Source organism: Ovis aries, chromosome 2 (assembly GCF_016772045.2).
Source record: "Ovis aries strain OAR_USU_Benz2616 breed Rambouillet chromosome 2, ARS-UI_Ramb_v3.0, whole genome shotgun sequence".
In the NCBI taxonomy this organism is placed as follows: domain Eukaryota; kingdom Metazoa; phylum Chordata; class Mammalia; order Artiodactyla; family Bovidae; genus Ovis; species Ovis aries.
The window spans coordinates 34,760,692-34,783,719 of record NC_056055.1 but is presented as its reverse complement, the minus strand read 5'-3'; the positions used below and the strand labels follow the sequence as shown (position 1 = coordinate 34,783,719).

At 41.8% G+C, this 23,028-nt stretch overlaps 1 protein-coding gene across 7 annotated transcripts in view; it reads left to right on the top strand.

The window, feature by feature from the left end:
* Positions 1-23,028, top strand: part of NTRK2 (neurotrophic receptor tyrosine kinase 2) — a 400,491-nt gene that overhangs the window by 280,925 nt on the left and 96,538 nt on the right. For all 7 annotated transcript variants that reach the window (XM_042243073.2, XM_042243071.2, XM_042243072.2 and 4 more), the window contains one exon: positions 15,914-16,044. In XM_042243073.2, the coding sequence (XP_042099007.1) occupies positions 15,914-16,044 (131 nt within the window). The remainder of the gene's footprint in view (positions 1-15,913; positions 16,045-23,028) is intronic.

The following is a 23,028-nucleotide window of genomic DNA, read 5'->3' as shown; positions in this document are numbered from 1 at the left end:
ACATTCCCACCAGCAATGTAGGAGAGTTCCCTTTTCTCCATACCTTCTCCAGCATTTCTTATTTGTAGATTTGTTTGATAATAATCATTTTAACAAGTGTGAGGTGATACTTCATTGTAGTTTTGATTTTCTTTTCTCTAATAATGTTCAGCATCTTTTCATATGCCTCTTAGTCATCTGTATATCTTCTTTGGAGAAATGTCTATTTAGTTGTTCTGCCCATTTGTTGGTTTTGTTGTTTGTTTTTCTAACACTGAACTGACTGAGCTGTTTGTATATTTGAGAAATTAATCCCTTGTTGATCCCATCATTTTCTTGAATGAATTTTATGTAATCTTCTCTGAATATTTGATGTCATTTTAATACTTTAGACCATGCTAATTGCAGCTTTAAGTGATTATTAACATTTAACAACAGAATTTTTAATCACCCAATATAAGTAGTTTCCTTTGTAATAGTTGCATTGAAACTTTCTCAGGAGAAGGCAGTGTCTAGAAAGGACTTCATTATAAACTTGGGGAACCAGAGCAAGAGCCAGATTAGCCTGACCCAATATAGGATCCTCAACAGGACCCCATGCTCAGTGGGTAGGGATGGTTCTCACTTCTCTAAAGCAGTGTAATTAGGTAACATGACTTAGCTGTGTGCTTTTTATAACAACTCTCCAAAAACTGAATTTGTAGCATTGACTGCAAAGTTTGGAAGTATTCCAGCTGACAGAAGCACACAAAACATGTTCTTGTCCTAAGACAGAGAGGACTGGAACCCAAGCACCATGACTATCATGTTATAAATCTGCCTTCAGTTCATAAACTGCCTTTAACACAGTGCTTCTTGATGTGAGTTCACACCCCAGCTTTTGCAGCTCATCGGAGATGGAGAGTGTAAATAGGCAGAGGGCACAAGAGATAAATCTGGTAGCTGCAGAGGAAGAGTGATTTGACTTCTGGGCACAGGCTATAGCCATATTCTGCTGACTTCATGCAGTCCTTATCTTCCCTGCCTTCCCCTGTTCTTACACTTTTGAACTATGTGCTGTGTTTGGTTGATAAATATCTATAATGAGAACAACCAGGGTATAATGAAAATGGCACTGGATTTGAGGGCAAGCAAATGGTTTTGAGTCCTGGCTAAGCTCTGGGAAATTAGCACTTTTACTGTGCCTTGCTGTCTTCATTTGTGAAATAAATAGGTTGTTTAAGGGCCTCAGGCACCCTGGGTTGAGCTCTAGAGAACATTCCATCTGCCTGGAGACTCCAAGGAGAACTTCCCTAGTAAGGTGCTGAAGACATTCTGCACAGATTGCTGACTGGAGAGTATCTGTTTGCCCCCTTATCCATAACAGTGAAGTGAAGGAGAGGCTGGGGCTGTAATGGCTGAGATTTTTCATTAGATTTCTGGAAAATAGATGGAGCGTGGTTGCCATGCTGATACATGAAACATAGAGGAGAGATCTTCAGCTCAGGATATGCCATGGGGATCTGAAGTGGAGGCAAGAGTGCCCTTCGGTGGAAGCTGCAGTGGCTCCAGGCTTGGGATCAGCAAGTGCAGCAGGTTCAACAGAAGGAAAGAGTGAGAAAGGGCTTAAAACAAGGGAGGCATGAGAGATATACACTCCCATCTCCAACTGGGCAGAGAAGTGGATATATATTTATCTTCATACAAAAAAGAATCTAAAACATTTCTGTGCAGAAATTGCCAGACTGTCATAGAGGATAAAGCCTGGTAGTAGCATGGGTATTAGAACTCCAGAGTACTGTTCTCTTTACTCTGACGTGTTTATACTCTAGCCAAATGGTCCATTGTCCACCTGTTCATCCTAAAGCAAGGCATTCCTATCTATGTTCTACCAATGATCCAATTCTTAACTAACCTTCCTTTCTGAAGTTGGCAATACTGACTAAATAACTCAGGAAATCCTTATTGGCTACCCAGACTTTCTTTTTTCAATATAAATAAGATTCAAGATCCACTCTACATTTGAGGACAATAGCAACTGAAAGAGAAGATCTGAGAGAAAAACTGACCTTGGAGGGTACAGAAACTTTTTGAGTGGAAGAAAATTTTAAAGAAGAAAAAATGTTCTCTGATTTGAGATTGGATACACATAAATCAAAATTGGATAGCTAGGAAAAAGGAATTATAAGATAAGGAACTCATACAAATTAAATCTATGATGGTAGAAATGGAAGTTTCAATCATAGGTATGAAAGATACAAAAGAAATTCTTCCAGAATAAAGAGCAAAAAGGCAGAGGCAGACAGAGCTAGAGAAGAAGAGAAAAAGAACTAATTCATGAGAGAGAATTCATACAATTTGATTGTATCAGGAGAAGTGGAATATGATTATTAAGATTTCCAGATAATAATGAGAACTGAGGAAAGTGGTAGGAGAAAATTATCAAAGGAAAAACCAAAAATGACTTCCCAGTGTTGAACAAGTACCATAGACTTCAATCTGAGAGGTCTGCTAAGTACCAGCAGGAGAAATGAAAAATCTGTCTGTTTGAATTTTATGCTAGAACAGTCTTCATGGTTAGGAGAGAGAAGTCTTTTGATCTTGTTGCTATGAACATCCTTCTTCAAGTGGCTCAGAAGTTCTCTACAGGGCATTAGTCATGAAACACAAATGTAGACCCAGCACTCACTTAGCCTTGTAATATACAATATTAAGCTGGTCATATCAACATGAAGTGAAATGTTAGTCTCTCAGTCGTCTCTGACTCTTTGTGACCCCATGGACTGTAGCCCGCCAGGCTCCTCTGTCTATAGGATATCCTAGGCAAGAATACTGGACTGGGTTGCCATTCCCTTCTCCAGGGGATCTTTCATACCCAGAGATTGAACCTGAGCCTCCAGCATTGCAGGTGGATTCTTCACCATCATAGTAACATAAATTTTATTTATTGCAGTTCAAGTTTTAGAACCATAAAAGCCTTTATTGTATCATATTGTGAATGGAATGTACATGGCAATAATATTGGCACAGTTGTAGTAAAGGCCAAGCTCAAAGAATAAACCCCAATGTGTGAATGGGGTAGAGAGAAGATAGGAGTGCTAATATGCCCATATATATGCCTTATATACAGAAGAGTGTCAGGATACTGGCTGAAATGGAGGTATAGTATGATAGATAATCAATAGAAGAGCTAAAAATTAATACAGCAGTTAATTATTGGACTGAGTAGGAGGTAGTATGAGCAAAATCCTCCTCTAATAAAGTGGAGAATCAATAGAGAAGTCTTAAATTGGGAAAACAATAGCTTATTAATTAGAGTTATGGCAATCACCCCTAGAAAACCAAAATCCAAATTGTATTATATTGATTTCCCAAGAGAGTAAGACCAAGGGCAGGGAGGAGAATGGAAGGGTACAACTTTTTTCTTAAGGCTCTTGGTTTTTTATCATGTGCATGTATTACTTTCCTTTCTCTGAACATTAAAAGATATGAATTCCTTTCTAACTTTCAGAGTTTCTGTTTGTAAAGATACAACCTAACAATAAGCCGCATGAAATAGCTAATGTTTGCCTCATTTGGGTCTGCAAACATGGAAAATTCATTTGGTTCAACCTAAATAGATTTCTTGCCTGGAAAAAGCCATGGACGGAGGAGCCTGGTAGGCTGCAGTCCATGGGGTCGCTAAGAGTTGGACACGACTGAGCAACTTCCCTTTCACTTTTCATTTTTATGTGTTGGAGAAGGAAATGGCAACCCACTCCAGTGTTCTTGCCTGGAGAATCCCAGGGACGGGGGCCTGGTGGGCTGCCATCTCTGGAGTCACGCAGAGTCGGACACGACTGAAGCGATGTAGCAGCAGCAGCAGCAAATAGATTTCAGATTTTGGACTTTAACGTGGATATGCCTTAATATGAATATCCAGTACATGAACAAGCCAGTGACATTCTGGCAATTTGGAAATGTCTTAATTCATTACTCAACAACACCCTTCTTTCTAACCAACATTTTTTTTTATATAATTTTAAAATCTTTAATTCTTACATGCGTTCCCAAACATGAATCCCCCTCTCACCTCCCTCCCCATAACATCTCTCTGGGTCATCCTCATGCACCAGCCCCAAGCATGTTGTATCCTGCATCAGATATAGACTGGCGATTCAATTCTTACATGATAGTATACATGTTAGAATGCCACCAACATTTCAAACCCTTTCAACTTACAGGGGAAAGTTCAAATGGCACATCCGACAACCCTATACCCTGTATTTAAAGAACTTACTTTTTCTTCTAAACATGCACAAGTCACAACCCTGTATTTCAAACATCTGTCATTGTGAGTTTTACACTCTTCCTTGTACAACTGTTATCTGTGTACTTTGTGTCTCGTCTCCCTATTAGACTACAGTTCCTTTAGGGGAAATAATTTGTGTTCTATTGGGAGAGACTGCCTGGTGGGCTGCAGTCCATGCGGTTGCTAAGAGTCGGACACGACTGAGCGGCTTCACTTTGACTTTTCACTTTCATGCATTGGAGAAGGAAATGGCAACCCACTCCAGTGTTCTCGCCTGGAGAATCCCAGGGACAGGGGAGCCTGGTGGGCTGCCGTCTATGGGGTCGCGCAGAGTCGGACACGACTGAAGTGACTTAGCAGCAGCAGCAGCAGCCTGGTTTTAAAGATAGTTCTAACTTGCCTTGCCCACTTTTCAGCTGTAGGGCTTTGGGCAAATTGCTTAACATCTCCAAGACTTATTTCTCTCAACCTCCAAATGAAGATAGTGATGTCTCTTCTTATGTCCAGTAGGATGTCTGAATAAGAAATTGTATGCCCAAGGCTTGACATAACACCTTGTATGTAGTGGATATACAATTAATGACCATCAGCCTGACTTCCTCTTGCCCTTATTCACCCTTGAACCTTCCCCAGCATCAAACACAATTCTTTACATATAGAAGCTTAAATGGTGAAATGAGAAAGAGAAAAAACAAAAAAAGGTATGTTGGAGTGAAAGATGCTGAAAGTATTGAAAAATCCTTTAAGGAAAACAAAATTAGCCCTACCTTTGAGGATACAAGTTTTCCAGTAATCATATTGAAGAGGATATAGCATAGTACTCTGTTCAGTATATTGTATAGTAACCCATCCAGAGATGGAAAACACTTGTGATGCACCCAAAAACGTTGTCTGTGATCCTTTCCTTTTCGTTCATCACATATCATGAGCTCTACTAATCATTGCCTTTCTGTGGAATTGAGGCGGATCTACAGCCATGGAAAGCAGCCTGGGAAGCTGGCAAGGAATGCCAGAACTCATGAAGTGCCCACTGGCTCCCACTGTTTCTTAGGCTAAGTGCTGCTCCATTCTCTTAGGTTCAGAGCTTTCCTCATGAAGAAAAACTTGCTTTTCTAGAATTGTCTCAATGACTCCAAGGAACCTTTACTGAATGGTCCCACCTTCAGAACACTTGTTTGGCCCCTGTCATCTCTGTTTATCACATTCTGACCACATTGTCATTATATCTGCATTTCTCTTACCCTTACTAGAGTATGTGCACAGAGAAGAGACTCAATATATTTAAGCTCAGATAAACTGTCCACAATTAAGACATAGAGTAAGGAGGCCACTGAATGCACACTGGTGTGTGTGTGTGTGTGTGTGTGTGTGTGTGTGTGTGTGTGTGTGTGTGTGTGTGATATGTGAATTAACCCCACCAAAGATGAAACATGTCATTCACAATGGAGCTTTCATTCAGAAGTACATTAGTAAAGGCCAGCTAACTTGAAAAAATCAATTAGGAATATATAGCGGCTACCAGTTGAAATAATTGAAGAAACAATGGTTTCTGTTTGGAGAGCATAGAATGGAGGATCCCAAATGATAAAACAGACATCAGCATAGACCCCTCAAATGGAAGATGATGCACAGCTTGGGGGGGGATGGAGGGCATTAAAGGGGTGTTTTCCATCCTCAGAAGCAGGTAGAGCATTAGGGCTTAGGGACACAGGGTTGGAGAAGTAGGCAGATAAGCCTGTCTGGCCCACCTGCCAGAATCTTGTACATCACTCTGCATAATTATTCTTGAAAATACAAACATTGCTGGGGCTGACTGACAAGTATTGTTCCAGCAGGGAGGGCTGTCAGGGCAAATCAATCCAACTCTACCACATGCCAGAGTGTAGAACAGATATAATTTTGGCTGTTAGGGGCTGTCAAAGCGAAGGATGTGCCGTGTGTGTATTTTGAAGTGTGGTGTTCCCTTTAGTCTAACAGCTTGAAAGATTTCTGGGGCTTTCCCCCTCTCTGGCTGTTTTCTACAAGAAGTTTTGAGTATTTTAATTTAAATAACTCAAGTCTTTTATCTAATGTGAATTTCAGGTTAGACAAAACCCAATCTTACTTTTCTTCCCATAGCTGCTCTGCACTCATTCAACACATGGTATTAAAATTTGATTTAGGAGGAAAAAGTCCTTTCTTGCCGTTGGATGTCATAAGGGGTATCCAAGTAGGTACCTGGTACACTCCCAGCAAGGCAAACTTACCTTATAAGAGTCTGTTTTGTCCATCACTATACCCAGTGCAAGGCTTAGCCTAAAGGGTCCCACTGGGCCTCTTGGGAATCCCTGAAAGTCCACTTCCTCCTTCAGTGGTCCAGCATCAAAGCTGAGGCCCTTAGAAGATGATTCACTCAAAATCTTTCCTCTCTCTGAATTTTTCTGCTTCATCAATCTTATTGGATTCCCAGTGACTTCCCCAGTCATCTGTCCCACTAGATTTCTTTTCCTTCCTTCTCTCCTTTTTCTGCCCTTCCTTCCTATTTGTGGTACCTATTTAATTTCTTACTTTCTACTATTCTTGGGGCTTCCCAGGTGGTACTAGTGGTAAAGAACGTGCCTGCCAATGCGGGAGATGCAAGAGACAAGAGTTCGATCCCTGGGTTGAGAAAGTACCCTGGAAATGAGGAAATGACAACCTATCCAGTATTCTTGCCTGGAGAATCCCATGGGCAAAAGAGCCACAGTCCATGGGGCCATGAAGAGTCAGAACAACTGAGTGACTGAGCATGCATATTCTCCTTAACTTACAAACACCCTCAAATCTCTCCCTCCTCTAAATCCCCCCAGTACCCATCCCTGAGAGTCACTGTGTCATCCCTAGAGCCACCTGTCTGTCCCTGCCCCAACCCTCCACTTGTGCAATCTCCACTCACCACCACCACTTCCTAACCTCTCACTTACTCCCCGGCCCCAGAAGTCTGCCTTCTGCTCTCTTCTGGCTCATCCTTGGCCCTTTCTCCTGCCTCTCACATCTGTCCACTTTGGTCTTGTTCTAAGGCTCCTTGTTTTCTGTCTGTCCCTGAAAATGTCAGGATAATAGTCCTTGGTGACTTCATCTGTTCCCTTGGGGTCACAGACTTGATCTCAGCCTCCCTGTGGTCTGTCACCCTGAGCTGTGTGCATTTCTTGGACAGGAGATTGGAGAGGAAGGATGGATGAGTGGCTGGATGGAGCCCACCTTCCCGCTCAGCATGGGCCTCTGTGAGAGGGAGGTCGGTAGTTACTTCTAAACTTGCCCCTCTGCCTCTAGTTCGACTACTGCCAGAATCGTTTGTTCTTGTCACTTTTCTTCCACGCTCAAAAGTCTTCTAGATAGAACTTACATATAAAACAAATCCAAGGATTCACTGATTATGGAACATGAATGTGCAGAAGCAGACCTAAAATACTGTTTAATCTAAACTCTTTGATTTAAAGACAACAAAATGAAGGCAGAAAGCAGTGAAGTCATTTGTCCAAAAGTCCAGACTTGTTTATAAGGACTTCAATGCCTTCTGTGATCCAACCTCATCCTCCTTTTGCTACATATTGTCTGCTCCTTCTCTTTAGGAAAAAAATAGGACAAATCACAACTTCTTAAATAGCACTGTGGGCTTTTTCCTCATCCTCATCCTTGCTTTTTCTCTCCCCCCTCCTTAAGTGCCCTCTTCTCTACCATTCTCATCTCTTGTTCACTCACCCATCTATTTTTGCATGTTCATGTTATTATTTATTCATAAAATAGTATTGATTGCCTAATATGGTGTAGGCCCAGCAGTGGGTGTGGAGCATTATATCTCTTCTTTAACCCCATCCCCAAAGCATTCCTGAGTAAGCCCATAGACATTGATTTTTATGCCATTATGATGATAAGCACTCTGGACTCCCTGTATAGTGTTTGACTGAGGGTGGTTTTTGTGTCATATGTTTTTTTCCTTGTTGAGCTCTGCCATAAGAAATATTCTTAGGATGCTTACTATTTACACTACAGATGTTGTTAAAGACATTGATTTTCAATGTAAAATCCATTTGATGTATTCCTTTCTTTTTTTTTTTTTTTTGATGTATTCCTTTCAAAACTAAATTCCATGAAAAATTTTACTTATCATAGGAATTTCTGTGCTCTTACTTATGAGTAGTCAAAATTTTATAAATTATTGTGTTTCCCTCTTGGCTTCTGCTGCCAGGAAACTCAGAGTCAAATTTATGGCAATTTTAATAGCTATGTGGAACCTTAGAATCTGCACATTTGCATTTCTACTTATCTTGTTTTAGCCTTCTTTTCTGTTTTCTCTGATTTGAGTTCTTATTTAAGTTTTTCTTTTCCCTTGCATGATTGCATAAAGTACCTGAGATTGCTTTAGTCATGTCCAACTCTTTTGTGAACCCATGGACTATAACCCGCCAGGCTCCTCTGTCTGTGGGATTCTCCAGGCAAGAATACTGGAGTAGATAGCCATGCCCTCCTCCAGGGATTCTTCCTGACCCAGGCATCGAACCCACATCTCTTATGTCTCCTGCGCTGCCAGGTGGGTTCTTTACCACTAGCGCCACCTGGGAAGCCCTAAGAATACTGGAGTGGGTAGCCATTCCTTTCTCCAGGGGATCTTCCTGACCCAAAGATCAACCCTTTGTCTCCTGCATTGCAGGCAAATTCTTTGCCATCTGAGCCACCAGCGAAGCCCAGGCTATAGTACATGCTTAATAAAGGTTTGTTGAACTAAAGTGATAAATGTAGACCCATGATCCCCAGGTGGGCAAATTCAAGCTCACTTTCTCTTTCACTTTGTCTGTTGTAAGAAGGCCAAGGAAAGATAAAGTGTTGTAGTGGAAAGAATTTAAACTCTGCCTGTTACCAACTGTATAATACAAATTCAGTTCAATTCAGTTCAATCACTCAGTCGTGTCAGTCTTTTTGTGACCCCATGGACTGCAGCACACCAGGCCTCCCTGTCCATCACCAACTCTGAGAGTTTACTCAAACTCATGTCCATTGAGTCAGTGATGCCATCCAACCATCTCATCCTCTGTTGTCCCCTTCTCCTCCTGCCTTCAATCTTTCCCAGCATTAGAGGTTTTCAAATGAGTCAGCTGTTCACATCAGGTGGCCAAAGTATTGGAGTTTCAGCTTCAGCATCAATTCAGACGAGTTATTTAGCACATGTGATCCCCTCCTTGTTACTTTAATCTGAAAATGGAAATAAGGATACCCTACTAGATTGCTGTGAAGATTGATAACCCTCGTAAACCTCTCAGCACATTTCCAGGCCCTTAATAGCAATCAGCACATATTAGGGTCTCTTTCTTTCCTTCCTATTTCCTTGTTTCATTGGAAATTGCACTTGGAAAAAGATAAGTGGATTGCTCTATGACCACAAGTTAGTCAATTAATTGTAGTGTCATCTGTAAAATAAATGTGACTATTGACCTCATTCAGAGGGATATGAAAATTAATCGATGGTAATGCACATTGGGATTTTTTGCTGAAAATTGCTTAAGAATGGCTCAGTATTGTTACATGTTTTATTTTATCATTAACGTTATTTATGAATATTTGGCTTTGTCTTGTCCTGATGTGTTTTACATCTCTGGTCTTAATCACGTTTATTTTCAATATTATCCAAACTTATATCTTAATAATAAAAATATAGATGAAATTCAAAACCATAGTTCCCATCTTTCATATAAATTAACTTTTTCAAGGTGGATGATGCTCCTTATGATATAGACATTAAGATATTTAGTAAATAATTTTTGTTACTTGCATTTAAAATCAAGCTCAAGCATTTTTCATAGCTTTGGCATCCCACTTTATACACTCATATTTTATGTTTATTGGCCATTTTGTAATGATATTCTTCATTATGAGATCCTTGATCCATTTCAGATGATAAATGTGAATGTTTCAAGTATTTCTCGTTGAAGAGATGATTAACTGAATGATATACCTGTTTTCACTTTACTGGCAGGGAATGCTCACTGCATGCAATCTCAAATAGGGGCTTGTGTTACAGAGTCCATGGTCACTCTCCTGAGAGTTAGGGGATCTGAGTTCTAGCTTGGTCACTTTCTAGCTGTGTGGCCCTGGGAGAGTCACTTCACCTCTCTGAGACTCACTGGCCAACTGTCAAACATGAGGGAGTCGGTCTCAGTGATCTTTAACTTCTGTTTCCATCACAGCATCTGGTCCTCTGCTGAGGCAGGCTGTACGTTTAGGTTTGTAGGGAAACATAGAGATTCCTCCTAATACAGAACATTATTTTCTGGGGTGTATTATTTATACAGTCCTACTCACAAATATAAGATGTCTTCCCTTTTAACTGCAGAGTAGTTGGCATATATTAAAGATTCCATGAATGTCTCAATTTAAGGTCCATGTGATGAGTAGGATATGTCCAGGGGGACAAGGTTCTCTGTGAAACTCTATTACTAAGGAAATGGGAGGATATGTTTCCTATTTCAACGTTAAATGGGTGAAGTGATATTTATTTATTCATTTTGTTACTTTTAGATTTAGTAGTAATGAATATAGACCTGGGTTGAACTATAGACTGCATGTGTATATAGGATATTTACTTCTGGGAGAAGTTGATACTAGGAATTTTATTTAAACCATCTGAAACTACAAGCACCTCCAACAACTGCTGAAACTTCTTTGTGGCAGAATGCATTTTTCAGTGGCTGTATTGTGATGCTAATGCAAAACTAGAAATCTACTCAGTTCTGGTACTTAGGAAGCAAATGCCCAAGTGCAGTGAATTTCCACCCTGGAAAATCCCAATAATGATAAAGACATCCACAATATTTAGCCCCTCATCTCAATTATTACTTCTGGTCATCAATTTCTCCCTGATTCCATAGAGTAGATTTATTTGTACAGTAATCTAATCATACCTTTTGTTTTGACCATATGAACATACATAGATCAGTCTGCAGACCACAGGAGTTTGGTGGTCCCTACACCACACACACCTCTTCTGGGTACTCCTATCTTTGGCAAGGTGAATTTTAAAAAGGTACTTTTTGTAAAAAAAAAAAAAAATTATTTAAATAAATCAACCATTGTCTTGATTTTTTCCCCTTCAAATTTAAGAAGCTATTTATGGTAGAGTCTGGGTGTTTCATTTATTTATTTTTGTTCGTTATTCATATTGGGTTTGAAGTGGTTTTACTTGAGTCGCCAAAGTTAAAAGCGAAGCTTCAACTGACCTAAGAAATAAAGAATGTAAAAAGTTTTACCATGCTTACCCAATAGCTTATTTATCATGGAATCTTTGGGCTTCCCTGGTGGTTCAGATGGTAAAGAATCCACCTGCAGTGCAGGAGATCTGGGTTCAATCCCTGGGTTGGGAAGTTCCCCTGGAGAAGGGAACATTTACCCACTCCAGTATTCTTGCCTAAAGAATTCCATGGACAGAGGAGCCTGGTAGGCTACAGTCTATAATGTTGCAGAGTCAGGCACAACTGAGTGACTTTCACTTAGACTCACTTGGCCCAAATGTTCCTAGGACTCTTTAAGGCAGTGTTATTCAAAGCGCCTGTCCACATTGAGATTGTCTCGAATAGAAACCAGTGCATTCCTTTTTTCATTAAGAAAGTCTTGGGACTTCCCTGGTGGTCCAGTGATTAGGACTCCACACTTCAAGTTCGATCCCCAGCCAGGAAACTAAGATCCTGTATGTGTGCAGCTTGCCCCCTACCAAATAATGATAATAATAACATAAAATTTTAAAAAAGAAAGTCTGACTCCCAAGAAAAAGTCAGCTAAATGCCACGCAAACAGCCAACCCAAACTTCCCAATGCCTTTCCTCTTAGCTGAATTGCTGAAAGACACAAGACGAACGGCAGCTGAGTGTTTGTACAGCTTGGGCAAACTATTAACACTTCACCCGTCTGTGCCTCGGGCTCTTAGAATGCTGGGTATCAGGAGGTAGAGGGAAAATGTGAGCAAGGAGCTCAGTGAGTGAGTGAGGTAGCCAAGATGTCATAGTGAGGGGCCCAACGTGGTACAGGCTGATGGCTCCCTAAGACAGATGCTTTCAACTGGTTGCAGCTCTAGCAGGAGATGGTGGGGTGTGGAGGGTGGTGGGTCATGGTCAGACATCATGCCCAAAGGCCTTGATGTACCTGGGAATGAAGGGTGGGGATGGCTTTCATTTGAGAGGACTGGAGGGAGAAGTCATGGGCGTCCTCAGGCACATTATGGTGGTGGTGTTTTAGCTGCTAAGTCATTCTGTATCTGACTCTTTTGCAACCCCATGAAACTGTAGCCTGCTGGTCTCCTCTGTCCATGGGATTTCCCAGGTAAGAATGCCTGAGTAGGCAGTCATTTCCTTCTCTAGGGTATCTTCCTGACCCAGGGATGAAATTTTCCTGACCTGCATCTCCTGCATTGGTAGGCATATTCTTTACTGCTGAGCCATCAGAGAAGCACATCCTCAGCAAAGCCAAGGTTTTATTGGAGCTGAGGAGGTAAAGAGAAGTTTAAGGAGAGATTTAGGATACAGGGACCTGCAGGATGATGGGCATTTCGCCTGGAAGAACTGATGGAAGGACTGGTGAGGGAGATGAAGGGGTTAGCATTGGCTCTGCTTGGGGCAGTTATGAGCAATTTGGCAGTTTGAGGCTGGATAAAGAGGGATGGTCTGAGAGGGTACTGAGGAATTCCTTTGGTGATTGAGGGAAATGGCAATAAGGCAGTTTGGGATATGTTTCAATGCTCTCCTGAAGGAGAATGGGAAGAAATTCTTAGCTCAAGTATGTGATAGCTTCAGACTAGTTGTTCTTCCTACTGCTGACATCTTGGAGAATTGAGCTTTTTTATTGCCTGCACATTCAATAGAATTATTGTCAGCTAACTGAAATAATAAAACTGAACAGTATTTGTCTCTTGCTTCTATTATCATTTGGCACATTTTCCAACAAATATTTGGATAGCACCAGCTGTGTGCAGAGCACTACGAAACCCTGGCAGAAATGCAAATACAGACAAAAACTTGTTACCTGTGCCCCTCAGTGGCTTCCAGTCTTAGAAAAGAGGAATTCCTTCTATTTAGACGGAGTCCATTGGCAAAAGGCCACTATTCATGTAATCTACTATATCCCAAACATAGCAAAGCAAATTAATGCAAAATAGCCGTTTTCTTAAAAGATGTGTCTACTGCCTTCAAGGCCAGTGTGGTAAAACTGGTCTCATCAATTTTAGCTTGGAAGATGATGAAGTTGTGGCTTTATCTATAGCTTTAGAAAGTTATTTCCCATCAACCTTTTTTACTCCTTGGAATGAAAGAGAGGGTGAGGGGGGTGGGGGGGAGGGATGGGGAGAGAGGGAGGAAAGGAAAAAAAAAGGAAAAGGAAGGAAAGAAGGAGAAAGAAAGGAGAGAAGGGAGGAGGGAGGCAAGAAAAGTGTAAATCAAATGCAAAAAAAAAAGTTAAATACTAGCCTTGATCTGGTTAGAGTGTAAAGTAAATCAAGTGGCAATTTAATTCTCAATGAACATATGACAACCGTGGAGTTAAATATTAGATTTAAATAGGGCAGCTAATTCTCTGCAAGAATTACATTCATCTCTTTATATGGGCACTCTTCCTAATGAACACGTCTTTCCCCTCTTAAATTCAGGCATTGCTGCTGGAGCATGAGAAATTAATATACATTCTTAGATTCATTAATAATGTTGCTCATAAAAGACCTTTTGATTTTTATCACCCTGAGTTCCCAGAGGCCCAAGGAAGCAGCCATAGCTCCAAACCGCATGAATTATCAGGAGTAAAATCCTATTAAAGCAAAACCTTAATCACCACTTGCACTTTATATCAAGTTGTATCTAAGAAGAAACTGTATATATCATATCCATCAACCTAGCATGGACAAATAAATGGTATTACAGTCCTTCCGCAGAATATTACAAAGTGGAAGCAAAAGAAGTACTACTACTACTGCACACAGTGTAATTCAGTCTCAAGAACAATGTTGAGAGCTAGATGTAAGACAGGGAAGGATGCATGTAATATGACTCCATTTATTAGCTTCAAAACAAGCAACAGTCTCTCACTGGGGAGATGTCAGTGGTAGCAAACCAACAAGGGAAATGATTAACACAAAATTCAGGATAGTGATTATCCCTGGGAGGTGAGTAGGAAATGGGTACAATCCAGAAAGAACACAGTGGTGCTTCAAAAGTACTAGTGATGTTCTGTTTCTTCATGGAGTGGTGACTTCATGGGTATTCATGTTGTTATCATGATTAAAACTGTATTGATAAGCTTTGTATTTTCTTTGGAACTTTTGATAATTTGAACTGGCTGTTGAACTAAGCAGAAAGGAAGCTGGGAGGTTAGTTTCACCTTTTACTGTCTCACTTACATACTTCCCTTTCTCTCATTACACTTAGCATAACTTACAACTGAAACAAGAACTTTCTGGTGCAGAAGAAAAGTTACAGATTCTGGGTTCAGACTAACCTGAGTCCACATCCCAATTCCTCCATTCCCACACTATGAATCATTGAAATTCCTGCAGACTCAGTTTCCCCATGTCTAAAATGTAGGAAAGAATGCTTCTAAGAGTCCAATGAGAGAATATTGTTGACTGCACACTCCAAGCTCCAGAGGGACTCACAGTCTCTTTTTTCAGTATGCCACTCAGGGATGAGAAGTTCAGAAATGCCTGGTGGCAGTGACCCAGTGGAAGCCCTGGGCTCGGGGCTCCAACGCTTGATGTGCTGGGTGACGAGGCCCAAGCTCACACTGTGGAGTCCTCTATCCTCTGCAGAGTCTCTTTTCGGGCTTCTCCACCAGCTTTGTCCTGAGAATCATTCACTTGCCTCCCACTGTGCACTACCGGGCTCCCAAAGAACCGCCTTGGGACTGCCTCCTGCTTCCTCCAGGAAGATGATGGATGAGTGACATGGGCCAGCTCAGCTCTAGATGAGAGGAATAAATCGTCCTCCTTCCCCTGATGCTTCTGTGCATGTCTCTTCTTGGCTTTAGACAGCCAAGGCTAGAACCTGCTCTTAGAAAGGAGCTAAGGAAATCAGCCTTTAGCACAATCGGCTAGACATTTCTGGTCTAAATGGAAGGAGTCACCAAAACTCAACCATGGAGCCCACCACGTGAGGAAGCAAAAAGTGAGGTGAGGACACAGCCTTCATCAGCAATGCACAGATCTTGCATTTTCCCTTCGTGTCCTCTGAGCCTGTCTCCCTCAATAAGCTGAAGGGGCTTAACAAAGGCTTAGGGCTTCCTAGCTAGCTCTCTGCTTTTCCCACTAGACATAACTGATGAATATATGCAAAGCATCTGGCTTATGAGAGACCTGCCATTCATATCCATCCCCTTCTCAATTCTCCCCTTTCTTGGTCCATAAAGATATGAATGATGTTTTGCAGCCCACAGCTAAGTGATTCCTTTGGTTCTATCAAAAACAGTGATTCCATTCTGGAGAGCAGGCCTAAACCACCAACTGCCTGGAAGCCCTTTGGGTGGACCTTGAGGATGGATGCTGAGTTTATCCTCCAGTTTTCTATGTGCAGAGGAGAGACTTTAGGCCTGTGAGCTCAGGATGCAGCCTGCCGACTCCTACCCTTTGCCTTCAGCTCTGGCTGCCTTGATTCCAATTTCCCTTCTGTCTTTGTCTTACAGTTGTTCAGCACATCAAGCGACACAACATTGTCTTGAAAAGGGAGCTAGGTGAAGGAGCCTTTGGAAAAGTTTTCCTCGCTGAATGCTATAACCTCTGTCCTGAGCAGGACAAGATCTTGGTGGCTGTGAAGGTAAGCGAACACTCCAGAATGTCTCATTACCCATGATCACTACTCACCTGTGGAAGTGTTGCTTTATTTTATTTTATTTTATTGCAGTGACCATTTCAGGAGCAAAGTACATCTACCATGGTGGATGTGTCCAAATTCCTTTAAGTGATGGACAGTGGGAAGGATGTTTGGGGCACAGGGACAACAGGTTCTGCTCAGGAACATCTTTCCAGCCTGCAGGCTGTGGATATCTCTGAGTTAATCTCCCCAGTCAGTGTTAACTGAACTCTGGACAGAGGTCATTGGGGTCAAACACAATCCACCCCACCAAACTTGGAGACTTCGGTTTCTCCTCAGATTGCTCGGAGCGTGTCCAAGTTCAGCTGGAGCTTGTCTCGTGTTCAGAAGACCTGGAAAGGACACTGTGGCCTTCACTTCCCTCTCTCAGCCTCACTTCTGCTGAGAAGTTTTGTTATATACTTCCTTTGTCCCTTCCAAATATCTCCAAGGCCCTAGACATGGCATCTGGAAGGGAACATCTCTGGGGGATGGATTTTACCACCCTAGGAGACACGAGATTTTATTGAAATACAGAAGTCTGAAAATCTTTTGTCATAACCATTTTTCCATAAACTCTAAAAAGGAGACTTGAGGAATCCCCTGGCAGTCCAATTGTTGTAAAGCTCCGTGCTTCCATTGCAGAGGATGCAGGTTCGATCCCTGGTCAGGGAACTAAGATCACACATGCTGCATGGCATGGAAAATAAAAATAAAAAAATAAATGCCTATGTGTTAGATTACAATAATTTTTTAAAGGAGACCTCATTTTCGATATGGAGAAGGAAATGGCAACCCATTCCAGTACTCTTGCCTGGAAAATCCCATGGATGGAGGAGCCTGGTGACTACAGTCTATGGGGTCGCGAAGAGTCTGACACGACTGAGCAACTTCATTTTCACTTTGCACTCTCATGCATTGGAGAAGGAAATGGCAACCCACTCCAGTATTTTTGCCTGGAGAATCCCAGGGACAGAGGAGCCTGGTGGGCTGCTATCTGTGGAGTTGCATAGGGTCGGACACAAATGAAGCAACTTAGCAGCAGCAGCATCTTCAATAAAATTGTTAAGTAATTAGCCTCCAATTAAAATAAGTAAATTTATATTTAAAAAAATAAACATTATTGAAAGGGCTGAAATTTCCACTGGACCCTCTAAATCACAAGGATTAACACAAATAGCACAAAAAACTTCAGCGTATCTTTTACATATGCACTGTAAAAATGTTTAAAAAAATCACCAAGGTACAATTTATGTAAAACACTTAAGAGAGGCATGTGTTTATAAAATGAATTAAGGGCCAAATGAATAAGTATGTGGCTAATGTAATAAAATGGAACTTTGTGACCTAACGTAAGATGATTGAGTTTGGGGTTTTATTTGTTCATTTGGCCAAACAGAAAGTATTTGTACAAGTGGCATTTATTTCCTCATTATAACCAGGACAACTTTCTTTGTGAGTTGATGGATGTGTTTTATTTATTTATTTATTTTTCTGGTCTTTTAATGCTTTAACTTTTATTCGTTTTTAATTGGAGGATAATTGCTTTACAGAGTTGTCTTGGTTTCTGCTGTATACCTACGTGAATCAGCCATAAGTATATATATGTCCCCTCCCCCTTGAACCCTTCTCCCATGCCCTCCCCATCCCACCCCTCTAGGTTGCCACAGTGCACTGAGTGGAGTCCCCTGTGTTACACAGCAACTTCCCACTAGTTATCTATTTTACATATGGTACTCTGTATGTTTCAATGCTATTCTCTGAAGCGGTCTCACCATCTCCTTCCCTCATTGTGTCCTCAAATCTGTTCTTTATGTCTTCTTCTCTATACCTGCCCTGCAAATTGAGCTGAGGTGGATGAACCTCATTTCATCCTATTATACAGAGTGAAATAAGTCTGAAAGAGAAAAACAAATATTGTATATTGACACATATATAAGGGAATCTAGAAAAATGGTACTGAGGAACTTTTCATTTTTTAAAAGAGATATGTATTCCATTACTGTTGTACTCAGCCTTAAAATACTTCAAAATATGCTTAATGGGTAACCGAGGAGAGAAATAAAATGATTCTTGAACTTTCCCAACCTGCAGACTAAACATAGTTTCTGTTACAGTTCATCCTAATGAAACACCATGCATTTGCTTTCCTTGCCATCAAAAGTAACTAAGCCGAGTGGCTCAGATACACTTAAACTCTCAGGAAAGGCTCCTAAAAAGCTATACTTTGGGGTGAATAAAGGACAGGCCTTTCTAGGGATGAGAAATGTAATATCTATGGAATAAACATCATCTCGCTAAGATAGGCAAGTGGAGGGGGTAGGGCGACAGAGGAGAGAAGAGGGGAAGGGAGATGCAGGAGAGAATCAAGGTCAAGCGGGGTGAGTGGAGTGAAAGGAGAATCCTGCAGGGACCCTGAGGATGTTTAATTCCTGCTGCTGAGAAGGCTTCCTCTTTTCTTTCATTTACTCAAAAAGTTTGTTATTTTTTTTAAAGCACAAAATGTTCAGAACATTTGGCAGTGTTATATCTGCAGTCTTCGCTTTCTTCTGCTGTTATCTTTTTTTTCCCCCTTTGGAAAAATGGGACCAAAAGGTGCCTCTATTTTTGGAGATTCAGAGCCTGATATAAGGATAGAGCTGGAAGACATTCTGGGAACATGTAACCCCAATCTCGCATGTGTCATAGACAAGGACAATGAGGACCCTGGGGCCAAGGTCTGGGCCATGTTTCCCATTGATGTTTGGAGGCCATCCAGGAAACTGTTCACTTCATGAGGTCACAAGGTGAAAGCTTTGAATGTGAGAAAATCGTAGGAGATGAGGGAAACCTAGAGGATAGTGTAGGAATAGCTGAGAGGCCTCAGCTCGGCAGTGTGTGCTCAGTTGCTTCAGCCGTGTCCGACTCTTTGCGCCCCCATGGACTGTAGCCAGCCAGGCTCCTCTGTCCATGGCATTCTCTAGGGAAGAATACTGGAGTGGGTTGCCATGCCCTCCTCCGGGGGATCTTCCCAACCCAGGAATCGAACCCACATGTCTTATGTCTCCCGCATTGGCAGGTGGGTTCTTTACCACTCGTGCCACGTGGGAAGCCCTCAGCTTGATAGAAATAGACTCAAAATTTCTCAGCGGGTATCGCCTTTCACGTTCCTGTTATTTCTAATTCTGCGCTTGCTCCTCTGTACTTCTTGCAGTGTCCTTAAGGAGCCAGTGCGACACAGCTAAATCCAGGGCACCTTTAACTCAGACATCACTTTTCCTTCCAAACGCATGCTAAACAGGATTTCAGAGCTTAATCTAGTAAAGATGAAGGATTAGCCAGTGTCAGCAATGTTCAGCCAATGGTCCTGCCCACAGCATACTTCCCATCACTACTGTTGGTGCTGCTGCTGCTGCTTAGTCGCTTTAGTCGTGTCCGATTCTGTGCGACCCCATAGACAGCAGCCCACCAGGCTCCCCCGTTCCTGGGATTCTCCAGGTAAGAACACTGGAGTGGGTTGCCATTTCCTTCTCCAATGCTTGAAAGTGAAAAATGAAAGTGAAGTCGCTCAGTCATGTCCGACTCTTCGCCACCCCATGGACTGCAGCCTTTCTTTAAATCCCGATCACAGCCCTCATCCCATGTTCAACCCAGACCCAGGCCCCAGTCCCCATGAACCTCCTGGCTTTGCCAAATAATTGTTTGCAGATCACCATCCCACGATGAGTGTTTGCTCTTTAATCAAAACTGCTGAAAAAGGAAACAAAGAAAATTTGTCCCTTTATCTCAAGTAATGAGAACAAAATACCTACAACTTAAAGAGTCATTTCAACTTCAAGGTCATACACCAAAGAAATCTCATCTCCCTTACCTCAAATGTAGCCTTTTGTGGAAATCAGAGGCTTTGCTTACCTTGGCTGGAATGATTTCAAGCTTCAGTGGGGCGGGGACCCATTTTAACTGTGAGATCCAGAGGCTACAGCCACGCAAGAAACAAGTCCGATTTTTCATGGACTCTGGGATGAATGGGATCAGAATAACACATGGAGCTGCCTCTTGCCAGCCTGACCTGCTCATTTTTAGGCCTGTGGGCCAATTGTAAGTGTATTCAAAGACTATCTGAGAAGTCTGGGAGGAAAATGTCTATGGTGCCTTGCTGACCACAATAAAGGAATTTTTTTAAAAAGGAACTGAACGTGGCCTCCAGGGCCTCCATAACCTGTCACCTTTGAGGAGTGGCTGCAGGGGCTGCTTCTCTTCCATTGGAGGCACCCAGGGATGTTTGACAGTCTTTCTGCCTGTTGCCTAGCAACCCCTGCAGCATTGATTATGCATGCTAAGAAATAGCAGCTATTGTCCTCTTTCCTTCTCTAGAAGGAGCTGACTGGTTTGAAATCCAAGGTTTTGCATTCAGACTGACAGATGTCAGGTTCCTGTAAATTTTGACGCTGCTTGTTCCAAATGACTAAAGAGCTTGAGGGATCCGCAGAAGTCAGTTTAAGATGGGAGTTAGCCTAGGCTTGTGCAGACCCCTCAAGGGTTCAGAGCCTGAGCCAGCCTCTCCCATTAGAGTATCTGCTTGTTTGGATCCAGTCAGATTGCCCTTTTCTTGATATTTTTGGATGACCTTTGTTTCTTAGTGAAATGGATTTGTGCCTTCCCACTGAAAGACAACTGGAGAACCCAAAGAGAAAATGAGATGCATAGAAACCAGTCTTTGATCAAAATAAGTTCCTTTATCTTTAAGTAACTCAATTGCCAAGGAAACACTTCATTGCAGTTTCTCTGCATTAGCTGTGGATGCATTAACTATTTTTGGCTCCATCCAATTTGCTTTTCAATAGCTACAATTCCTACATTTCCTTGTGCTGTGAATGCACGCTAATTTTCATCTTTTCAAATATAGCCACAAGTGGGCTTTGTAGGATTCATAGTCTCTCTTCCCCTCTCTGCTAACTCAGGTGTATTCCTAGAAACACAAGAGAGGCCTTAGGAATCGTATCTATAACCCACGTCTCGTGTTTTATAGATGAAAGATCCAGAGAAGCTGAGTGACTTCCTTGAGGTGCGAGTTAAAAGGAGTTATAGATGCTGCACAAGACTTGGCAAGGAGCGAAACAGTGATGTCTGAGCTCAGCAGGCACTTTCTTTAGTATCTAACGAAGGGCTTTTTCTTTTCATATTACTAAATATTTGCTTGTCAACAACAGAGGAAATGATGCAAAGGTTTTGGCAAAGTTGACTAATACATTCTGTGCCATGTTACCACGAGCCAGCTCACATAGCATCTAACATACCATGGCCATGCCCGTGCCTGGGGGGCCCAGCCCTACAGAGGAGCCATACAGCTCCCCTCACCCATCAGCTCTCATCTCAAGTTACCCCTTCAAGGAGACTTCCTCTTACTCCCTGGTCTAGGTCAGACCTCCCAGTTCCATGTTATTGAGGCATCTATACTTGGCCTTAAGAGCATTTGTTAAGGCTGTTAATCAGTACATGTATTTGTGGGTATATTTAATCAGCAACATTTGTCTATCTTCTCCAGTAGAGTGGCATATTCTTGAGGGTAGGAATCATACCTTTTAGCACATTGCCTAGTATGTAGTAGCAGGCAATAAATGCTTGTTGGATGGATGGATGGACTATTGAAAAAGAGCCTTTTGAAAAAGTAAAGAGTTGGCAGTTGGCACTTCTAACTAAGGAAATGATTTGATCAGCTATTTATATGTGTGTATAGTATATGTGTGTATATATATATATATATATATATATATATATATATGATGTAATCTAATGAGAAATCATTTTAGAAATAACTAAATCACTATGCAGAAATATAGAGCTATTATTGAATTTTTTTAGTTTAACTCATACTTTTTTGCCAATGAGGAAACAGAAGAGGGGCCCAGAGAAGATAAATGATCCTTCCAAAGTCACATAGCTTGAACGAGATCACTTAATGTCAGACCAAGGACTAAAACTCTGACCTCCACATCAGCCCCAGGCTCCCTGTGCATCATATTTTTATGTACTGAATCCTACACATGCCCTATAAACCAAATTGAGGAAATTCAACGTGATGTATGAGGTAATACAAAGGAGTGGGTAATTTTGCTCAATTGTGTATGATAATAAGAGAGATATTCTTGTTTTCCCAAGTAGAAATGTAATTCAAGGAAATAGGTGGAAATAAAGAAAATTCCAGAGTGAGTGCTTTCACCTCATGCGGGGATGCAAGCAAAATATCTCAATCAGCTTTGAGCAGAATATAAGAGCAGTATAATGTTCATTGGAAACCCAACTCAAGCTGATTTAAGCAGAAAAGCGAATTTATTTGCCCAGACTACTGGAAAACCTTGCTGTTGGTGCTCTAGCTCCCTGGCATCAGCAATTCCCTCTCTCTCTCTCTCTCTCTCTCTCTCTCTCTCCATCTCTCGGCTCTGCTTTCTTCTATGCTGAATGCATTCTTGGGCAGGTTCTCCCCATACTATGGTAAAGATTCAGCAAGAACTGCTCTGGGTTTACATGCAGCCATCCTGGCAACCCAAAAGAGAACTCCTCTTTCCCAACAACTATGCACAAGTCGAAGGGCCAGCTCCTATTGGTTTATCTTGAGTTGTTTCACCAGGCCCTCCAGCCAAGGGAATAGAATGTTCTGATTATCCAGGCCTGGGTCACATGCGTATCCCTGCAAATGGAAGATGAGGTCAGCTGTCCTCACACATGTTGACCAAATGTAGGGAGGCGTTTGTTTCCTGAAAGAATGGTGGAGCTGCTAAGTGAGAAGACAGAGAAAAGAGATCTGACAGGAAAAAATGAAAGATGACCATCTCAAATAGGACTTGCAGGACCTCACTGTGAGTAGAGCAGTTGGGTCTAGAAGCTCGCTAGGATCTGAACTGGCCCTTAGGGCAGTCCCTTTGTTATCCTTGCAGGAGGCACTAGGTCTCTCCTCCAGGCTTCCCTGCT